The 22,721-nt window shown below is 48.3% G+C and overlaps 1 protein-coding gene across 1 annotated transcript in view; it reads left to right on the forward strand.

Moving 5' to 3' along the window:
- Positions 1–20,548, forward strand: part of RPS6KA2 (ribosomal protein S6 kinase A2) — a 173,280-nt gene extending 152,732 nt beyond the window's left edge. Inside the window, exons 15-21 of the mRNA XM_046669557.1 lie at positions 6,278–6,367; positions 8,258–8,416; positions 10,075–10,236; positions 13,080–13,156; positions 14,737–14,854; positions 17,855–17,992; positions 20,075–20,548. Coding sequence (XP_046525513.1) covers positions 6,278–6,367; positions 8,258–8,416; positions 10,075–10,236; positions 13,080–13,156; positions 14,737–14,854; positions 17,855–17,992; positions 20,075–20,200 — 870 coding nt within the window. The 3' untranslated portion in view covers positions 20,201–20,548. The remainder of the gene's footprint in view (positions 1–6,277; positions 6,368–8,257; positions 8,417–10,074; positions 10,237–13,079; positions 13,157–14,736; positions 14,855–17,854; positions 17,993–20,074) is intronic.
- The last annotated feature ends 2,173 nt before the right edge of the window (positions 20,549–22,721 follow it).

The raw sequence follows: 22,721 nt of genomic DNA on the forward strand, positions 1-22,721 counted from the left end.
GATGTGCATTCTCCGGGAAACACGTATATTTAAATTAATATATTTAAATTAATGGTTCAGAAGATGTCTCAAAGGTGGTGGCTGACACATGGATTTCTCCACATTGAGCACCTCCTCACGGGCTTGCTGCTTAGGAAGGTTCTTCGGGTCGTGAGTAATAAACATCCATTGCGTCTGCCTAATTACTCACGATGCCCCCATGTGTCTAACTGCATCTCAGCTCATTGTGGCCCAAACGTGATTCCTGATCTCGCACCACAACGTCTCCCTCCGTCTTCCTCCAAGTATTAGTTTCCCATCGTTGATGTTGCAGGTTATCACGAATGTCGTGGCTTAAAACAACATGCAGGTATGTCTTGCAGTCCTGGAGGTCAGAAGTCCAAAATTGGCCTCCCTGGGCCAATGTCAGGTGTCAGTGGGGCTTCTTCCTTCTGGAGGCTCCAGGGAATGAGAGACTGAGCACACGCACGGACAGTGGTCAGACATCTGTACAGATGGAGCTGTCACCACAACCTGCAGCCACCTGCCTAGGAAACCAACCCCTCGTCTACAGTGAACATCCCAGGAAGCCAGCTGCCTGCGTCAGACTTGCAGGAAGCCAGGCTGCTGTCTCTGGTCACGGTCCAGGAGGCTGCACAGTCACTTTTGTAACAATCAGCCCCAAATAGCTGGAACTTGATCAACAACTGACAGCTGCCCTAATTTTTTTCCCTGCTTCCAACTCAGGACCAACCAGAGAAAGCCGATTCTGCTCTCCTCGCCAGCCACATCGGAGCCCCACTTCTAGAATGCCCTCCCCACCTCCCCCAGGCCCACAGCCTCCATCGGGGTCCTCCTGAGCCCCCCTCTCCACCAGGAGGCTCCCCCACTCCTCTGCCTGCCTGGGGTCTCTGCCACACGACCCCCCTGCTCCAGCAGCTCTGAGTAGACAGCCTCTGCTTGTTCCCTTGGGTGGTCTTCATTGATTTTCATGGCAAGGATCCATTTCCTTGCCTTTTCCAGTTTCTAGAGGCCACCAGCATTCCTTGGCTCATGGCCTCTCCTGGAATCATTACAAATGCTTGCTTCCAGGGCCATGTCTCCTGCTACTAGCTCTATCCTCATGCCTTTGCGATTAGATCGAGTCCACCTGATAACCAGGTAATCCCGGCATCTCCACGTGCTTAACCCCTCTGCAGAGTTCCTTCTGAATGAAAGGCAACGTACTCACACGTTCTGGGGGTTAGCATGTGGACGCCTTTGGGGGCCGTTATTCTGCCTCCTACACTCCATCACAGTAACAGCCCCTCCATCCTCCCAGTTTCTCAGGCTGGACCGTTGCGTCCTGTGCCTGCTCGCTCTCTCTCTCTTATCCCCTCCAGTCTAGAACCCGGCCGGCTCTCTCGACCTCCACTGTCACTACCCCAGTCCAAGCAGATGTCATCTCTTGCCTGCTCTGCTTCCCGTAGCTTCCTAACAGTCTCCCAGCACCATCTTTGCCCTCTACCATCTCTTCCACACAGCAGCCAAAGCTAAACCTTGACAATATACGTTGAATCTCATGATACCTCTGCCCCAAACCCTCCTCCAGTGGCTTTCCGTCTCAGCTGGAACCCACCCCTTGCAGGAGGCAGCAAGGCCCCATCACCCCATTCCCTGTAGGTCCCTGACCACCCTGTGGTTCCTTTCCTGTCCCTCTATCCTCCTTGGCCTGGGGTACCTTTCTTTATGGCACTTGCTACCCCTGACATGCTTCCTAGCTTTTTTCCTGTCCCCACACTCCCATTATAATGCTTGGTGGTGACAAGGTTAAGTGTTATTTAAAAGAGAGAAATATCAGTTGGGAGCTTTTCTTCAAATTCAAAACCACTTCATCCCTTTCGTTGGCTTTCTTATTGTCAGGGCTGACAATACAATTATTCAATAGAGCATTTGTTGTCTATAAGAACGCATTTCACTCTGCCTAGATTCCCCCATCCAGTAAGTGGGTTACTTTCATTCATTGACATGATCTTTTTATTGAACGCTTTTCTATGGCAGACACAGTTCTGGGTTCCAGGAGAGAACACAAATCTGTACTCAGGGAACTGACAATCCAGCCGTTTAGGAATTTTATTGACCACAGAACCAGAAGCTAGAGCAAGAAGTACTACAACATAACTGAAGAATCTGATACTGAATGAGCTTTACTGTCATCGCCGCTTTTCCTCTTGACCCATTTTAGCGTCAAACACACAAACACACAGACACCCCTTCATTCAGAGTTCCACTTTTTAAATTTCTTCTTTGTCTGAAAGGTTCCTGCAGGGGATGGGCGTACAGCATCAGCAGTGGCCCAGTTTTCCTGGAGGGAAGCGCGTGCCTTAAGAGACAGCCACGTGTTCTTTTCAGTTGCATATTTTTGCTACAGTATTAAAAATACCTTCGTTTGCTTTTGCAATAGAATCAGGTAAAAACAAAGTGAGATCCTTATAATTGTGCAAGAGTCTGTGTCACCCAATTCTTAATTCTAGTGACAAAGTGTGGCCGATAGGCGCACGACTGACGCTGGGGCAAGCTCTCCCAAGAAGGAGCCCTGATTTGTATTCACAACAGACAGAGTAAAACAGCGAGAGTGTTTCTGTGCTCATTTTCATACTGTGCATGTAATTTGTCAACCAAAAAAGCAGTGGAATTAAGACAGATGCTCAACATGAATAGACCTTATTTTTAGAAGGAAAACTCATTGGCATGGAAATTTTAATTTTTTTCTGGCAGGAAAACTTGGAGTTCTTTCTCTGTGTCATTTGTTTAAATTAATTGTGCAGGAGAAGGTGTCTGTACAAGTGATTACATGCTCTCCTACCCTTGTTTCAAATATGGTGTTGATCCTTTCGCAAGTCGGCAGTAGTACCCTGCCTACTCAGGGGGTTTTGCAAGCCTGTGAGTTCACTCCACATCTTGTTCGGTTAGCACCTCAAAGTCCATTTCCCCAAGCTAGTCAATGTCCCAGGATGGCAGTGCTGTGCTGGAGAGAGATGAGGAAGAGGAAGATGAAGAAATACAGATGCCAAAAAGGAAGAAGAAAAAGCGTGTTAATGGTGTTGACGTCCCGTCCAGTCCTGTTCCCATCTTCAGCCACCAGGAATAAAAATGTATTTGATACATTCCTATATGTTTCACCTGCGAAGGAAAATCATTGTTGCCTGCCATCCATTGTTGGGGCCAGACTTGTTTCCTGGGGATTCCTACTTAACCTCCCTACGGAAAGTGGAAATGTAAAGCTCGTTACATAGCAACATGCAAAAGACTTATTTACCAGCCATGGTGTGTGGCTGACCTCTGGGCAGTGGCCTGTGCTCTGTGGCTTTTGCCAGAGGAGAATGAGAGCGAGACCATTCCTCTCAAATCCTTTGTGGTCCGTCATTATTTTTTTTTTTTAAGGTTGGCACCTGAGCTGACATCTGTTGCCAAATCTTTTTTTTTCTCTCCGTCTTCTCCCCAAAGCCCCCCAGTACACAGTTGTATATTCTAGTTGTGAGTGCCTCTGGTTGTGCTATGTGGGACGCCGCCTCAGCATGGCCTGATGAGTGGTGCCATGTCCACACCCAGGATCCAAACCAATGAAATCCCGGGCTGCCGAAGCAGAGCGCGTGAACTTAACCACTCAGCCGCGGGGCTGGCCCCTGTCATTATTATCTGAGTTTCAACACACAGAGAAAGCCTTGTTCATGAACATGTACACTGAGAATGCTCCCTGGGTTTTGCTGCATAAGAAAGATTATAAGATGATTTTACTGTCAAAACAAGGAACTCGATCCACCAGAACTTGCTTGAACTAGAAGCAAGTCTAACAATGACAATCCCGAGAAACTGACCCCACAAAGAAGAAATTCATTCCTTGACGTGTCTCAACAACGTCGGAACCTTTCTCCAGGCTCTGCCATCCCCCAGCACAGACTGCGGCTTTGTGCTTAGGGACCAGTAATCGTGCCCCACTGCTCAGTGTCTCTGTTAGCACTCTTCTTTCTTACCTTTGGCGAAAAAAAAAAAAAAAGATTTGTGGGTAAAAGCAGACAGCACTTGCTGACACCAGTCAGGATCAAAACACTGGGTGTGAACAGAATTTGCAGCTGTGTGTCAGACCCATGTCAGCTCAAGTTGGGTTTGAGATGGCCCTAACCAGGGGAGAAAGGCGGAAAGCCAGAAGGACAGGTGTAAGAAACTGCTTCTGCCACAGTGCTAGAGGGGACTTCCCTTCCGGGCTGACTGTCTCATTTCCTGTGCAAACCCTCCTCCCCACCTCCCTGTGCTGGGAGGCCAGGAGGTTGGCCATTAGGGCCCCCTGCCTGCCCTCTGGCTTCATGTGATTTCTGCCACGGGGAGACACCTCAGGAGGGAGGAGGGGGGAGGAAGATGAGCCTTCCCCTGCCACAGCCCCCAGCTCCTGTTGGACACCCTCTCCCTGCAGCCCCTCCTCTGGTCCAGTAACTGCCACCTGCCCTGCCCCCAGGGCCATTGGCAGTAGAGAAAAGCCTTCCTCTTTCTTGTTTATCCTGCACCCTATTCCACTGTGAGGGTGATAAAACAGATTTATGCTAAGAAGACATCTCTTTTATCACAAAATTTTATTCGAAAAAAAAGAATATACTACTAATTTTTTTTTAAATCCACTAGTGCATTTTAATCTTCTCAAATTGCAAAGAGAAGATCACAGCTCATAAAGATTCCATGTCCCTGCAGGCAGCTGGGGCAGAGAGAGTTCCAGAACCCTGTTGGTCAACATGCAATGCAAGCAGCATAGATATCTGCCTCCCAGCAGCCAGCTCTGCACCAGCATATTAAGAAACCCCTTTCCCATTGAAGGAGCCTTTAAAAATGTTTCTTGGGGCCAGCCCGGTGGTGTAGTGGTTAAGCTCACACACTCTACTTCGGTGGCCCAGAGTTGCCAGTTCAGATCCTGGGCACGGACCTGCACACCGCTCATCAAGCCATGTTATGGTGGCATCCCACATACAAAATAGAGGAAGATTGGCACAAATGTTAGTTCAGAGCCAATCTTCCTCAAGCAAAAATAAAACACACACGTTTCTCCTCTAGAAGGTTGCATTATCTGTTGGCTTATTTCAATGATAGAAGTAATCCTGGTCTCATTGTGAAAACTTTAGTGGAATTAAATGTAGCAAGAAGAGAAGAATGCTGTGTCAAGAATAAGAATCGAACTTTCTTCCTGTTGGACAACATGTGTCATTGGATTCACAACCCCAGGGCACTGATGTCGTCAGAGCTTGGCAGTGGACCAAGATGGAGAGAGAAGAAAGAAGAAGATAGAGATGGGGAGAGAAGAACTGGCCTTATGGCAATCTTTCATAACAGTGAAAGGGTGGGAAGGGAGGGTGACCAGCGCAAAGCGCCAACAGCGGGTCGAAGGCTACCCAAGCATTTTGTTCATCTAAAGGAAAGAGGTTGCGTTTTATGCAGAGTTCCACTTAGAGTTTTTGACATGAAAGAAATTGAAAGCAAACCTCCATCATACTCTAGAAGTAAAATGATTGCACATTCTCCAAATAGTGAATGTTATAAAATTGGGTGGAACTAATGTACGAGAACAGTATGAACGACTCTTCTATACTGAATGTCGTTTCCAACATGTGCTGGAGATTTCATATGAATGGGTCCACTACCGCCACCAGGTCCATCCCCATAAAAGAGGGGCAAGGGCATAATGAAGCTACTTCCAGAGGTTTTAGCCATGATCTAGCAACAGATGACTCTCTGTTTCAAGGTGGGCTTTTATTCATGACACCCTGTCATTAGAAGCCATCTGTTTTCATGGGGTAAAATGATTTTATCTGTTATCCTAAGACATGGGACACAAATGCTGAGTGATGGAAGGGATAGAAACCAGACAGAGAGTTGTATGTGTAAGCCACAGCAGCAGATTCAGCATCCATGCCAGCCCGGTGTCCTTGGTGAGACCCAGGCCCTTGACCTCACAGGAGGGTCATTTTGGATGGAGCAGAGAGCGCAGGCCCCGAGCCCAGAGCCACCCATGGTGGTTGAAAAGCATATTCCTTTACTGGGTGGTGCCTGCGTGAGCTCCCCAAACCCGCCCTTCTCCATTCAACCCTGTAATATCTTAAAACTAATATCTGACAGGTTGTACCCTCTGTTTTAAAAATGTTGATCTTATGCAGGTTGGGAAAGAATGGATTGCCATGAATTTCTAGGCAATCATGAGTTATCTTGACTGAGCGCGAGCTCGAGGGGAGGAGGAGGCAGAAAGGGCCCAAGCCTCATCCCATGCTGTTTGTTCCAGATAATCGATAAGAGCAAAAGAGACCCCTCGGAAGAGATTGAGATTCTGCTGAGGTACGGCCAGCACCCGAACATCATCACCCTCAAAGACGTAAGTGGTCTTCATGCAGCGACCGTGTCGCTTGTGCTTTCTGTTTCTTCAACTGGCACCGAAAGCTAGCTTTCTGCAGGTTCGACCACTGCTCGCTGCGTCCAGGGAGCACGTGCCGAAGCCGGCTTCTCCCGCATGCTCTTGGAATCACACGGCAGCTGGTTAGCCTCTCCGGCTGGACCGTTGATTCGCATCCCCGTTGAGAGCACACAGCCTCTACTCCTCCCAAATCACGTAAGGTGCTTGAATAAAAGAGGAAAAGACAGCTGGTGTGAATTCTGATCCAGATGTGTTATTTTTCCTCGTCTTTCCTAAATATGACAGAGGTGGAGAGAGTGGACTTGATGAGCTGGGCTGGGTCAGATCTGAGACTCCGGATCTGGAGTTCTGGCTGTGCTGCTCTTTAATGCTTCCTCTGCTTTCTCTGTCGGGCGATTGGTGCTCCTTTCTCTGGGAGAAGAAAGGGGCAGGAACCAGCCACAGGAGCCGTCAGGAGGCGCCACAGCATACCATAATGGCCCAGAGTCTGAGTATTTGGGGTCAGGGAAGGGAGAAAGGCTTTCTTCCTCTCCATCTTTACCCCCAAACTCCAGAATGATTCCAGAATCATGAACCCAAACCCTCAAGATATTGGGGCTGCCTCGATTTCCCTTCGGGCCCCGTAAATTCCTGGAGTAGGTGACCTTCAAAATGCCAGTTCAGTTCTGGGAGATCTTGAAACAAATTCCTTATGTGAACAAAGCTTAAACTGCAGCCTCGTTTGATTCCTATTGGGTTGCAGTCACCTCCACGCAAGGTCACTTCCCTTGCCATTTTGTTCTTTATGTATGTGTGAAGATCCACAAAGCGAAATCAACTAATTTGAATGCTCCCTAAGCATTTCCGGACACTTTTATTATGCTTGGGATGAGCCATTCCAAATCCATGATGTGCTCATGTGTACATTCTCAAAAGTAGAGGCTTTCAGTTCATAAACTTGGAAATAAATAACGCCAAGATTAACTTTCCATGTTTTCTTGAGTTCAGAGTCAGGCCAATTATTTTAGTAACTTGTTCTGAAAATTCATTGATTTGTAAACTAACAAAAGTAATCGTATTTAGGTGCTTTCCTCCATTTCCATCAAGTTCTTCGCCACGCTTGGGCACCCACAGGCGGGGCAATTGGTCCACACACAGCGTGACATGAAAAGAGGCAGAGCATAGTTTTGTTTTTAAGTTAATTAGATTGAAGCTAGTATGGGAAAAGCTCTCTTTTTCTATTGCTTTTCTGAAATAAAAGCACAACGGCAATCTGGTAAATTCGCTCTGACTCAGCCCCCCGCTCCTGTCAGGACTCCAGGGGCTGGCTGCTCCGTCTTGTCCAGGCCCAGAGGACTGTCAGAAATGCAGGGTCAGGCTCCATGCAGACCTGCTCGGTCAGAACCTACCATTAACAAGATCCCCTCCAAGGTGATATGCACATTAAAGCTGGAATAGCTCTGCCCCGGAGAGCTGCTGCTGCATCCACGTGCTCCATCTCTGAGGACCTCTCCCTCAGGCAGCCAGGGCAGGGCCAGGATTCATTTCAGCTAAAATCCCATCCATGCAATTATTAGCTCTTGGCCTCGCTGACTCATTCCCTGCTTAGCAGCAGATTATTAAAGCTGTTTTTGTCCTAAGAAGAGTCACGTCTGGTATGACTACAATGGCCATTCGCTCAGTTTCTACAGAAGTCTTGTTTTTACTCCCAGGGGAGCACTGTGACCCCAGGCTCTGCTTCTTGACTTCCCCTTCTGCCCCTTCTGGAGCTGCCTCTGCTTCCCAGGAACAAGGGACCTGCAAGGGCAGGGTGGCCATGAGTGGCTGCATAGTCCCTGAGGTCTGCATGCCCTTCCTTTCTCGACTTCCCAGGTCTACGACGACGGGAAGTTCGTGTACCTCGTGATGGAGCTGATGCGCGGTGGGGAGCTCCTGGATCGCATCCTCCGGCAGAGGTACTTCTCAGAGCGGGAGGCCAGTGATGTCCTGTGCACCATCACCAAGACCATGGACTACCTCCACTCCCAGGGGGTAAGACCGCCCTCTCCCAGAGCTGCCTCGTTAGGAGAGGGGACACGGGACACGGGAAGCTGAAATCAAGGAGGATTCATGAGCTCAGAGCTGGGAACTCAGGTCATCCTTGGCTTCTTCCCGTATCACAATCATCCCTCTTGTGTCTAAAATCATTGTACACATAGTAAATCCAGGAGCCCGGTAAAGAAATTACATCTGCCTGGCCCACTTATAGCAAAAAAAATGCTTTGGGCTTGATAAAGGGGAGTGTTGGAATTTTCATCACTTGCCCTATTTAAAATTGAATTCTTTAACCAACACACAGGAATACTGTCAATAAAAAGGCAGTAATAGTAAGGTTCACATAGCCCCCACCACGTTCCAGGCACTGCTCTAAGCTCTTCATTTCTGCAGTCCTCAACTCTGGATTACGCCCATTGTGCAGATGGGGAGACTAGAGCACAGAAAGGTCAAGCATCTTGCCCAAGGATGCACAGAGGCAGTGACCGAGCCGGGTTCCGACTTGGCACTTGGCTTCCAGACTCCAAGCTCTCAGCCCAGACTTGGCCTCGCCAGGAGGCAGTCACATGGTTCCCCACCTCTTCTCCTGCCCTCAGCTCTTCTCAGCACCTCTCTTGATACACATGTTACTTCCTTGACCAGCTGTGTGCCTGTGGTCATAGCTTTTAAAATGCAGCCGCCTCTGCACAGGAGGATATTCCTCCAGGACCATACCACGGGTCCGTTTTGTGTGCTCACCTGGCAGTCGGGCGTATTAAGCATCTCCTGGTTTTCCCAGGACAGTCAAACTCGAGAGGAAGCCCTGTGGATGATGGTTTTGCAGGTTTGCCTCTATCTAACGAGGGGAAAGATGGAACTGGAACCAAACTCCCTCATGTCCCTGCCCTCAGGGCCTCTGTAAACCAAGCCAGCTGCCTGCATGTGCCCTTTAATTTCCCTCCTACATCCTCTCACTGGATTGCAACAGGACAATGGAGACGTGCAGGTTCCAAGCTGCGGGAAGGCACGCCCGCCCATGTTCTGACAATCGGCCTCTGTCCCCTGCAGAAGAAGTCGCTTTGTGTCCTAAATAGCTGCTCAGCTTTGAAGTGTCACTGGCCTTGCCATTGTTACAGCTTTCGCTGATCCCGTCCTTCGTGCCCAGAGCACCCACACCTCACTCAGTGCAGGTGCAGCTTTAGGGTTTCTCTGCGATTTCTTGATCCTCATCCTCTGGTCATATGCCCCGTGACAGAGGTTCCTGGTCTGCGTCACTCACAGGGGTACCTGGCACCTCCCCTTGCTTGGAACATGTCAGGCACCTGGTAAATACTTATCTTTAGAAATCTTTATTCGTGTTACCTGAACTCACCCCATTTCCTTTTATGTAATGACCCCAGCAAGCTGCTCCCTCATCTTGGATAGCTGCTTATTTATTCATTCATTCAAATTTTCTATTCACCGTCAGAAGGGTTTGTACTGGGTCCCCGAATGGAGAGAAAGAGAGAAGGGAGGACCCCTCTAAGGGATAGCATCCAAGCTGATTGCTTCCTGCTGCAGGACCTGCTCAGGATAACAGATTCCAGAATAAACCCTTATCTTGGGAGTGTACCCCCTTCTCCTTCCTGCTCCTCTCTGGGCCCCCGAGTTAGGTGTGATTCCTGCTGCCTTTACAGGTCGTGCATCGAGACCTGAAGCCGAGTAACATACTGTACATGGATGAGTCTGGAAACCCCGAATCCATCCGAATCTGTGACTTTGGGTTTGCCAAGCAGCTGCGAGCCGAGAATGGGCTGCTGATGACACCCTGCTACACGGCAAACTTCGTTGCCCCAGAGGTAAGAAGATCCGTTAACCAGGGAGAGACAGGCTGTCAGTCCCCCGAGAGGGCGCGGGCTCTCCCCTACTCGCGAAGTAACCAGATTGTTGGGTAGATTAGAGGCATTTTGAGTTAGTTCAGCAGTGATGTTAGAATGAGAAGCTTCAGTCTTTTTTGAATCAGCCACTGATCTTGCTGAAACACAGTTATTTTATCATTTTATTTTCCTTTTTGTAAAATTTGTAATGGTGACGTTTTCCTGTAAAATTGTCATGGCGCTGTAGACTGGGTGGATTAAATCTACATATTTGTTAGGAGTTACAGTGAGAAATTGTGCCTTCGGTCTCCTATATTCAGGAAGGGGGCTAAGGGGTCATCTATGATCAGAAATCTACCTACGATGGCACTGAGAGAGACAGCAAAGTTTATGGACTTTGTGCCAGAATTCTTACTCCTGATTGTTTTCCATGACAGAAGCAAGTCAGCAGCTATGGATTTTAACAATAGGGTTCCCTAGTGATTGGCAGATGAGAGCTCCTGTAAATCCTAAGGGCTTTCTGCTCCCGCCCCTCATCTCAGAGAACCAAGAACCTCGGCCGCAGCATCGTGAACACTCCTCCCTTCCCAGGCTCCTGGATTGTCCCCATCAGGTTCTGAAGTCACTGATAGGTTTATGAAGACAAGTCCAGTTTCTTGCTTTTCAGAAGAGCAACCAAACTGGAGACGATCGTAAGTGCAAGACTGGAACGGTAGAGGCTGCCATTGCTGAGTGGGTGGAGACGGGTCAGGAAAATGAAAACAGACATTAGAGTCTGTGTGCATCCTTCTGGCTGTTGATGAAACTGTACCAGAGTTGTGCGGGCATGGGCGCAATAGAGCGAACAGCCAGTCCTAAGAGAAAGGCATGCTGGCACCTAGTGGTGGGTCTACGAGCTGTCTGAGAGATTTTAGTGATTATGGAATGCCTTAAATTGGTATGTTACTTTACCGTTTACAAAGCTGTTTACTGCGGCCGGCCCCATGGCTGAGAGGTTGAGTTCACGCGCTCTGCTTTGGCAGCCCGGGGTTTCACTGGTTTGGATCCTGAGTGCGGACATAGCACCGCTCATCAAGCCATGCTGAGGCGGTGTCCAACACAGCAGAGCCAAAAGGACCTACAACTAGAATATACAACTATGTACTGGGGGGCTTTGGGGAGAAGGAAAAAAAAGAGGATTGGCAACAGATGTTAGCTCAGGTGCCAATCTTTAAAAAGAGAAAAAGCTGTTTACCAATATTTCTTACTATTATCCTCATGCACCATGTGAAGTGGACACGGTAGATACTATTAGCTGCATTTCACAGGCTAAGAAAACAAACAGGCTCGGCATGTTGAAGTGACTTTCGAAGATTGCCCAGCTAGTGAACTATGAAGAAAGGGTTTGACAATGAACATTCGGTTCATTCACATATGCTTGGTTGAACTCCTACCACGCTCCAGGCACAGTGCATGGTGTCAGGGATACAAAGAGGAAAGGCTGGAATCCTTGCTGTCATGTCTAAGGAAACTGAATGCAGCTCTCCTGACTCCACATTGATGCTAAATCTAATGATCTACAGTAATCCAGGAGCACGCATGCTGCTCACTTTCTTGTTATTCAACTATGAATACATCAGAGAATTGCTCTCTACTGAAGGATGTCATCCTGGGACTCACAACAACTCTTCTGTCTTATCCATTCCTCCAAAAATTAAACATCACCATGCAATCCAGCAGCTCCAGTTTTGGATATAAACCCCAAAGAGTTGAAAGTAGAGACAAGAACAGCTGTTTGTACACCCACGTTCAAAGCAGCATTATTCGCGATAGCCAAAAAGGTGGGAACAACCAAGTGTCCATAGACAGATGAATGGATGAACGAAATGTGGTCCATCTGTACAGTGGAACATGATTCAGCCTTAAAAAGGAGGGAAATCCCGTCCTTTTTGGATGGATGAGCCTTGAAGACGTTATGTTAAGTGTGATGAGCCAGACACAAAAGCTGTATGATCCACTTATATGAAATACTGTGTGATCTGCTTATATGAAGTGTCTAGAGGAGTCAAGTTCATGGAGACGAAAGTGGAATGGTGGATGCCAGGGGCTGAGGGAGGGAGAAAGGGGAAAGACTTCAGTTTGGGAAGATGAAAGAGTTCTGGAGACGGATGGTGGTGATGGTTGCACAACAATGCGGATGTGCTTAATGCCGCTGTATGGCACTCTTAGAAATAGTTAAGACGGTAAATTTTATGCTATGGATATATAATAAAAAAAATTCTTCTGCCTTAAGAAATTAAATGCTTCCTTTTCAATCTATCTGCCATGTGTCCTTCAAGAGCTGTGGCTCCCCGTGTGTGTGCTAGTCTTTGGTAAATCCTACTGCAGGGCATTAGAGGGCCTTTGCCTTAATAAATGATAATCTCAGGGCTGGCCCCGTGGCCAAGTGGTGAAGTTCGCACACTCCACTTCAGTGGCCCGGGGTTCACGGGTTTGGATCCTGGGCGCAGACCTACACATCGCTCATCAGGCCATGCTCTGCTGGCATGCCACATAGAAAAGCTAGAAGGACCTACAACTAGGATATACAACTATGTGCTGGGGCTTTGGGGAGAAAAGAAAACAGAGGAAGATTGGCAACAGACGTTAGCTTAGGGCCAATCCTCCTCACCACAAAACATACCTTAAAAAAATTAAGAATAAAAAAAATAAATAAATGACGGTCTCCCTGAAGACATTCCCCATACCCCCACCCTGCTGTGCTCATGGTCCCATCAGAACAACATACCATGAGCTTGAATTTTCTTCACAAAGTGCTTATCTGTGCTCCACTCTTTCCCTCCCAGGTCCTGAAGCGACAAGGCTATGATGCGGCGTGTGACATCTGGAGTTTGGGGATCCTGTTATACACCATGCTGGCGGGGTAATGCAAACTCTCAGAGAGATGGCAGTATTCAGTGGCATTCTTGCCTGAGGCAGAGGTCCCTACAGCTGTCCCCAGTGCAGGGGTGTGGGCAAACCTTCACAGGTCTTCAGTGAACTCTTTCAGAGTTCCTTAGTGCCTTTCAGGACACCTGAGAACAAGGATAAGAAATTTAGCCATGCATTTTCTTTAAAATGTGTCCCCAGAATTGGGGAACTGGGGCTAGAGAATGCAGCTCATGAACAAAAGCCCAAGCCTCTGATCATGTGTCCACATTCTCTCCTCTGCACGAACCCACTCTCTTAAAAGGTCTCACCATCTTTCCTTAAAAACATCCTCTTGAGCCAGGAAGTACCCATAAAATCTTCAAGGTCAGACAGCATCTTGGAGAGAGCAGCCGGTTAACAGCTCTGTGACCGACTCTGGTGGCCACAAGACACACGAGACACCTGCTATTGTAGAAAGAGGGCGGGTCTGCCATCTGAGCATCTCCTTCCAACCTGAGCTCAGTCCCTCATGAGCTCTGCTCCTGGGCTGAATCCTTGGTCTTTATTGACCTCACTTCCCCGACTTTTGCATGAGAAGAGATCATTGCATAATATTTAAGGCTGCTTCCAGCCAGGAAGATCTAGAATCCTAAGAAATCCACTGGTCCCCAGCGTTTTTAAGTTTCATGAATACTTGAGTGGAGGGAAAAGAGAAGGGTGCTCTAGATCCTACAGTGCTGTTTCCTATGGCAAAGCAGGCAAGAATGAATGAATGAATGAGAATCACCAGTGTTCTGTGGCCTTCATGAGGTGTTTCATAATAAATGAGTAATTAGTGTCCGCAGTGAAAGGAGAGCAGCTCCTGAGCCTGGAGCCGTGCCTGGAGGTCTGCCACACGAAGGGAGGCCTCGCAGTGCCTTCCTGATGGCCCACTTTGTCATTCTTCTAATGCTCGCTTTGCCTGTCCATAAAACAAGGGTCGCAAACTTTGCCACTAAGGGAAGTGCTGTTAGAATCGCACGTAATTCCTTTTCTAGGAAGGCAGAGACTGACATGCCCTGGTTTGTGCTATGGGGTGACAGAACAAACATCTGTCACGCACTAGCAATAGGACAAGTACTGTACCCATGTTATGTGTGTCTGTGCCTATCACTGCCACAGAGCCCTGTGAGTATATTATTCTACCATTTTGCAATTGAGGCTCAAAAAATTAATTTATCAAAGAACCCATGGATCTCTCAGACTTCACATCTCAGCTCTCATCATTATAGCACAGTATCAACATGGAGACCAAATCACTGGGCAAGCCACTCTAACACACAGTCAGCAGGGAAGCCAGAAATGGTCCAGAAGGGCTCCTCATTGGGTCCACAGAGCTGTTTCACTTGCCTTATCAACCTACGGCATTGACCGTGTAGGAAAATGGGTGTAGCATTAAGAAATAAATTATGCTTTACCACGAATCCTGGATTTGGAGCATAACGGCAATGGAAAAGCTCTTGTTTTTAACAACAAAGTGGCAATATCAAATTGTGAACTTTATTTTGGACTATAAAATGGAAGCTCATTATCATCAATTCTCTCATTGCCCAGATTTACCCCTTTTGCAAATGGACCAGATGATACCCCGGAGGAGATTTTGGCGAGGATTGGCAGTGGGAAATATGCACTTTCTGGGGGAAATTGGGATTCCATATCTGATGCAGCCAAGGTGAGTTCATTTCCCAATATTCTTAATTCTTAGGTATGGAGATTCTATAGTAACCATTTTATCTGTGAGGAAGCTGGAGGACAGCTGTCACATAAATAATATACATATTTTATCCTTATAGATTTTTTTAAGCCGCTCAGCTAAAATAAATTGTTTTCGCAAAAATTTTATAGCACTATTCACGTTTTCTATAGTCTTGGTGTATTAGTGTTCTCCAGAGAAATCAAACCAATAGTTGTATGCGTATATGGAAATATAGAAATACAGAGACAGAAAGAGACAGAGACAAAGAGGTTTATTTTTATGGAATTGGCTTACATGATTGTGGAGGCTGGTAAGTCCTAAATCTGCAGTGTAGACCAGCAGACTGGAGACTCAGGGAAGAGTAGATGTTGCAGCTTGAGTTTGAAGGCTGTCTCCTGGCAGAATTCCCTCTTCCTTGGGAACTCCAGTCTTTTTTTTCTTCTTAATACCTTCGACTGATGGGAGGCGGCCCACCCACATTGTGAAGGATAATCTGCTTTACTCAAAGTCAACTGATTTAAATGTTAATCTCATCTAAGAAAGACCTTCACAGAAACATCGAGACTGGTGTTTGACCGAACACTGGGTACCACCACGGCCTAACCAAATGGACACATAAAATTATTCATCACATTTTTAGTGACATTGCAAAAGGATTTCCCCAAATGTTCGCAGACTGATCAAGTAGAGCTCTGGTATAGAAGTGTATTTCTGTTATTTTAAAATACTTTGCATTTGGGCTTCTCTGCAGCTGCACTGTTTGTGACCAGCCCTATTTCTTTGGTCCATCAGACTTAGTCTTTTTTCGTTCAGATCATCAAATTCTTCTCTAATCAAAAAGTGAATCATAATCCAACCAGTAGCAAGAGACAACATCAACAGTCTACTTCGTGTGTTAATGTAAAATGGCTGGAAGAAGAGTAGAAGATCTTGGGTCCTGATCCCAACTCTGCCATCACCATCACTGTGTGACCTCATACAGTGATGGTGGAAGAGATGGCAGAGGTGATGATGGAGGAAATGGCAGAGATGCTGATGGAGGTGATGGTGGAGATAGAGAAGATAGCAGAGGTGATGGTGAAAGAGGTAGTGGAAGTGATGGAAATGACAGAGGTGGTGGTGATCGAGGTGGTGGCAGAGACAATGGAGGTGATGGCAGAGGAGATGATGGTGAAGAAGATGGTGGAGGAGATGATGGAGATGGTGGAGATGATGGTGGAGGAGATGATGGAGATGGTACAGATGATGGTGGAGGTGATGGAGGAGATGGTACAGATGATGGTGGAGGTGATGGAGGAGATGGTGGAGATGATGGTGGAGGAAACGGTAGAGGAAGTAGCCAAGGGGATGGTGGAGGAGATGGTGGAGGTGATAGCGTAGGTCATGGTGGAGGTGATGGCAGAGGTGATGGCAGCTGGCATTTAGTGAGCACTTCCCATGTGTCAGAGCCTGACACTCCCAGTGCTCCCTTCTATCCACTCTGTGTCAAATGGGTATGGGAATTGTCTTACTTCTGGTTCCCATAGTAGAGCCTCAGAGCAGGACTTGGGTGCTGGTGGTTTCTTTGGGAGGTGATCTCTGAAGTAAAAGTTGGGGACAAGGAGAAGTTGTCTGGGAAGTCAAGGACAAGGATGCGTTACCAAGGTCGCTGCTGTGGGCAGAGGGCTTCAGGGCCTCCCAGGACCTTACCAACTTCTTCCTGCCCCTTCACCACCATATCTTCCCCTCCCTCGCTCCCTCTCTGCCTTTTTCCCTCTCTGTGCTCACCATATAACAAAACCTTCAGTACTCCAAAAACAGGGAAAGCCTATGGATTCTTATGTTTTTACTTTATCTGCATTCAGCATGCACTGTCTTGAGCAAGTCAATAAGGATGTCTCAGTTTTCATTTTTACACCTGGAAAATGACAACAACCATACTTCCAAGAGATATTTGTTTCCAGAAGTTACCAAGATTAATATTATCAAATTTTTAATGGCATTGGATTGCTCTATAGAAAAAGGATATTGTGTTAGTACATAGTATTTCTTTATTGTGGTTTATGACCAAAAATTCTGTTGAGTAATTCAACTTCACATTACGCATATACTCCAATTCATTTCATTTCATTTCGAATGTGGTGGGAACACTAAAGGGAGGAGAGTAGGCTAGTGGAAAAGTCTGGATTCTCGTCGTGGGTCTCCCTGGGCTCTGCGTCAACAACTATAAACATCAGCATCTTTATCTACAAATAGGAAAATAATATTCGCCCTCTTCCCCCAAAGATGATCCTGATGACTCCCAAGGACAGGTACATCACGTGTGAAGATGCTCTCATGAGTGCTCTGCAGATGCAAATCACAGGTGTGATTGTGTGTATGTGTATACATATGTACACATACGTATGTGTGTTGCAACATGTAAAGTGGACCTCTGTCTTCAAGTCAATTTTAGGAGTTTTTAGTGTTAGGACTTTACAGTCAAATGAGAGAATCACCTCTGGGACAGGAGCTCGTTGCACATACGTGATGGCTACAGAGTGTCAGTTCTGTGGTTGGTGATTATTTGTAGCAAATATTTGTGAATAGTCCTGATAAAAATGCAACTATGTACATTGTTATGAATTGGTTTATATCTGTGGGATATTCATTATTTCAACTTCTCTGTTTGGAAGGATATCATTTTTACTAACATAGTATTCAGTAACTTACACGCATCATTAACATTTCCACGTTTGGTTTCTCTTTAGACATAAAATCTTTAATACAGTACAAGCCCCGGGTGAACTGCTAAGTTGGTGCTGGTTAAAATTTAAAAACCATTCACATACTTATAAACCTGAAAGTAAACATTTGACCCCAAAATGCAAAGACTCGCTCTCAGAGCAGTGGTGAGGTTTTGCCATAAGGGAGAGAAAAGGAATTTTGCCAGCAAGACTCTGTGAACCAGCACCAATTATAATTATCTCCCTTCCTCCCCTCTCACCTTCCTCACAGGACGTTGTATCCAAGATGCTCCACGTGGATCCTCAGCAGCGCCTGACGGCAGTGCAAGTCCTGAAACACCCGTGGATTGTGAACAGGGAGTACCTATCCCAAAACCAGCTCAGCAGACAAGACGTCCACCTGGTTAAGGTACCGACGGTGGTCATGAGACTAAAACGGTGGGGGGGGGGACCCAGAAAAGTTGCTCTGATCCCTCGCAATTTACCTAAAGAAGTCAGAGTAGGCAGAAAGGGAACCAATAACAGGCACAAATAGGTATCCCTAATTTATTTACTTTTACACATTTTGCCAGCTACGATCAGTGACACACAAAACTCCGTAAGTTACAACTTCTGTTAACATTCCTTAACAGCTTCATTGTGTGCGTGTAAGAAAGAGAGAGACAGAGACAGAGGGAGAGAGGGAGAGAGAAAGAGAGGGAGAGACAGAGAGAAAGGGAGAAGAAGAGACAGACAGACAGAGAGAGACAGACAGAGATAGAGAGGGAAGGAGGAGAGAGAGACAGAGAGATGGAAAGAGATGTGACACGCAGAGGGAGGGAATCTCAAGCCTGGACCAACTCCAGGTTCCAAAGCCCTCGATTCTAGACCAGAGGTCTACAGACTTCTCCATAAAGGCCAGACAATCAATATTTTAGGCTTTTTGAGCCAAATGTCTGTCTCGGCTACTTAACTCTTCCATTGTAGCCCAGAAACAGCCCTAGACAATTCCTAAGTGGATGCATGTGGCTGCATTTCAGTAAAACTTTCTTTACAAAAACAGGCGGCTGCTGGGTGGGCCCAAGGGCCCTGGTTTGCAGACCCCAGCTCTGCACGCTGCTCTCTCACTTAATATTCCTAATAGATTTCCCATGGCACATGCAGCGTGGAACCTGGCTTTGCCTCTTAAATTGGTGTCCTGAGACCTAGGGGCCATGGAACCAGGCTGGAGATGGAGCAAAGACCAGGACGCGCCCAGCAGTGCTCAGAGCAGACGTCAGCAAGGATGTCTTATTGCCAGGATCAAGAGCTTTTCACCCACGGAGTAGCTGCTTGTTTCTTTAATGTGTCATGGTAGACCTTGCCATCTGACAGCCCCCAACCTTATTTGTTCTGACCTTGTGGCACAGCTATTACTTCCGAGTCCCTGCAGTCGTGTGTCCTTGAACTGACCTAGAACAGGGCGGTGGCTTCTGGTCCCCTCAGTCATGATGCGCTGGTGCCCTCTTGTGCCATCCAGATAGACTGATGGACAACCACAGGGCTGGGGGGGTCTACACTGCAGGAACAGGCAGGTCCCACCTCACGTGTTTGGTGGTGGCTGCTTGGAGCCCTGCGTGCAGAAGGACTGAGGCCACACCACCCCCAGGTCTCAGGGTGGCCCGTGGAGGGCTGAGGCCAGTCTTGTATCAGATCCACTATTGTGGCAACATACCACATTAGCACATTAGGGCTGCTTATCAAGCTGCTCCATCCCGTCTTGTACAGCCTTCCAGAAACATTACACACACCTCTTAGGTTACGATGTTAGTACTTCCCTGTGAGCCCTTCATCTCAGTAGAATGTGTGAGACCGTGGGCCCCTGGTACCACACTCCAATATTTGACATAAACCCTGCCGAGGCTCCTATTCTACAGATGATCACATCATCTCACGGGTGGCCCTGTATTCGGGGTAGGACCCCTCTTCTGAGAAGTGTGGACTGCCCCCAGCCACGCAGGCCTTGGGGTCATGCAGTTAGGAGCTGCCCCTTCTAGACCAGCCCAAGGCTTCAGAGCTATTCCAGGATAAACCCAGCCACACATGTCCGTCCAGGCTCCTCAGAATGGCAAAGCTGGGGGTGGACAGACCCTGGCCATTGTCACGGCTGTGTTCCTCTAGACCCAGCAGGCCGCAGAGCAGACCTGGCCCCATTGCCAGAAGTGGGGGTCTTTGACTTCATCCTGGGGGGCTCCATGCGAGTCTGAAATATTTACCCCAAGTCACAAGCACAGTGCGAGGTTGGCATGGGGTGGTAGATGGACGCGGTAACGAGAGCAAAGTCGCTTTTATGGAGGAGGGCCCCATAGTGTGCTGGGGACAGAAGCCAGCTCACTGCACTCAGCACTCCAGTGGCCCAGCAGGGGTCTTCCCCTCCCGCTGTGTGGAGGGGAAACAGACTCAGAGAGGTGCCTACTCCAGGTTCCCAGGAGGTGGGCACCATGCTCAGCAGGCTTCTCCCTTCGTTTTGCAGGGCGCGATGGCCGCCACATACTTTGCTCTCAACAGAACCCCTCAGGCCCCACGGCTGGAGCCGGTGTTGTCGTCCAGCCTGGCTCAACGCAGGGGCATGAAGAGACTCACATCCACGAGGTTATAGCAGCCGGCAGGACCACGCACTGCACTGGGCTGCTGATGCTGGCGGGGACCCGCTCCTGCCCCGCTGGAGGGACCGCGACCCGCCACCCAGGCCCGGGCGCCATGGCTCAGTCCAGTTTCCTTGCTCAGCCCGGAGAGGATCCGGACGGGGACCTCCCAACGCCTCGCTGTGCCAACCTTGCCACCTCCTTCCCCCGCGAGCAAACCAAAAGGACTCATTTCACTGCGCACCCCTCCGCTGACTGCCTGTAGGGTTCCTTCCGACTCTGTAGATCTTTTACTATTACGGCTTATTATATTTATATGGAGAGATATTTTTTCCACTTATAAAGCCAGTAACTTGGTCAGATTTCCAGCACACGCGTCCTAGTTATTACGATGAGAAGATGCACCAACCAGTGTGTGGCACAGCCTCCCTGGGCGGGGCCGGCTGCTCGGTCCTGGTGTCGCCAGTGGGTGGAATGATGGGGTGGGCATCTGGTTTCCTCCAAATGATCCAAAGCTCTTATGTCCCTGCCCCTCATTTCGACTGCAGTGCTGGGCGTTCTGTGTCATTGCAGATCTGAATGGGGAGGAGCAGCCACATTTCATGAGAATCTCTGCCTTGGCAGCCACGTTTCCTAAGAATGGCACGTAACCCCAGGAAGGAGCCGGCTGAACCCTGTGCACGCCCATTTCCTCATCCCGTTGGAGGGCTGGGGCTGCAGGAGCAGCTCCTCCGGGCTCCTGTCCCTGGCTGGAGCAGTCGCCAAGGCCTGCCCGGAGCTTCCGAGAGCTTTGGGCTTTCCCGCCGGCTGAGGTCTGCGTCAGCCCATGTGTTCTTACCCAAAGCCGTGGCTTTGCTGTGTTTGCTTTCACTTTTCTGGTCCTTGGGAAAACTGTGACCGTTGGAAACCCTGAGCTCTGTTGCCTCCCTTCAGCGCTCTCTGGGTCCCACCGGAGACCGGAGGGAGATGTGAAGCCCTGCCCATCACCCCGGGGGACTGGAGGGGACCGAAAGATGTGTTAGCAGAGGAGCGATGCACTTTGTAGAAACTGTGCTTTGTGTTATTTTGTGTTTCTGTTGCACAGATAGATCTGTTCTTTACCAGATGTTTCCATGATATTTAATCTTTCCCTGGGGGTGTGTGCGCACAGGCCTGGGCATGGTGCAGAGCGAGCAGGGCTGTGTGATCCTTTGTGAAATAGGATCGTGACGGGCTCAGTGCCACTGCCCAGGCCTGGAGGAGAGAGCACACGTGTCCTTCCACCCCCTCCCGGCCGGGCCCCAAACCAGGGGAGCACCTGCCAGGCTGACAGGAGGACTCTCGCCCGCAGCTCCATGACTGCTGTCCAGCATCGCTGAGGAGCCCTCTGCCCTCAGATGGGGCTGCAGGAGGCACCTGTGGGTCTCAGCCAGCTTTTCACCAAAAAGACAATATTTCATTGTTTCTCCCTCCATCTCAATTCACCCTAGTACCCAACTCAGAAAAGGAAAAAAAGAAAATAGTACACATACTGAAAAATAACTCTTTCGTTTGGTCTCCTGTTTTCAGACCTTAAAATATAAACTCATTTCAGAAGCTTTAATTATTTCACGAGGCTTTTGTTTTTCCCTCAGAGAACCAGAGGAATAAAAGATGGGGGACAGATTCCTGCACCTGTTTTCCCACCGGCCCCATGAGGCATTGCTCATATTTTCTCAATAGAAAATGCTTTTTCCCAAGGCTGAAAAGACTTCCACTCACAGTAGTTCTGTTTTGGGTCTGAATGACTTCATTTCTTGTTAGAAACTTAGGAAAAACCAGATGGTCCTGACATCCCAGGTTTTGCCCTCCTGGAAATCCACAAATGTCATTATAGCTTCTGTTTGTTGTGCAGGCACGTCTGCTCCCACCCGCTGCCGGGGGCTCTGGTCTGGGTCTGTTTGCCTCAGGTCCCTGAGTTCTGAGGGAGGGAGAGAGATCTGAGAGGAATAAATAAGAAAGCACGGCGGGGAGAGTAGCGGGTGGATATTCTGTGTGTGCATCCATCGCACCAGCTCACCATCTCTTTCAGTTCTTCCAGTGTGTGCAGCCTTACATTCTGAACTCAGAACTCCAAAGGGATCCATGAGGCTCCCATGGTACCAAACTCTGCCCTTAGCATGTGGCTGATGTGTGTGGCAGCAGAGGCCACTGGCTCTTACCTGCTCTGCTGACCCAACTCTACTTGAATGTCCACGAGATACCTCTGCTTTCTCACCCTTATCCAGAACAAAGTGATACTTGAAACCCTTCCACGGAGAAGTCAGGAGATGATATTTTAAACTGAAGTTAAGTGAAATAGCGAGTGGCTGGGCTTTGTAAAGAGCAGTCGGTGTGGGAAGAAAGGTATTCTTAGATTTTCAGGTCACCTGTACTCTGCACCTCCACCCTGAACGAAAGGCTCCATAGGCTTTGCACAGATGGTGTAAGTGGACAGAGAGATCAACAGCTGCCCCTGCTCACACATAGACTCATACCCCCTCTGGATCATAAGAACCACAGACTTGGTCATGGGAA

This window comes from Equus quagga, chromosome 8, assembly GCF_021613505.1.
Source record: "Equus quagga isolate Etosha38 chromosome 8, UCLA_HA_Equagga_1.0, whole genome shotgun sequence".
In the NCBI taxonomy this organism is placed as follows: Eukaryota; Metazoa; Chordata; class Mammalia; order Perissodactyla; family Equidae; genus Equus; species Equus quagga.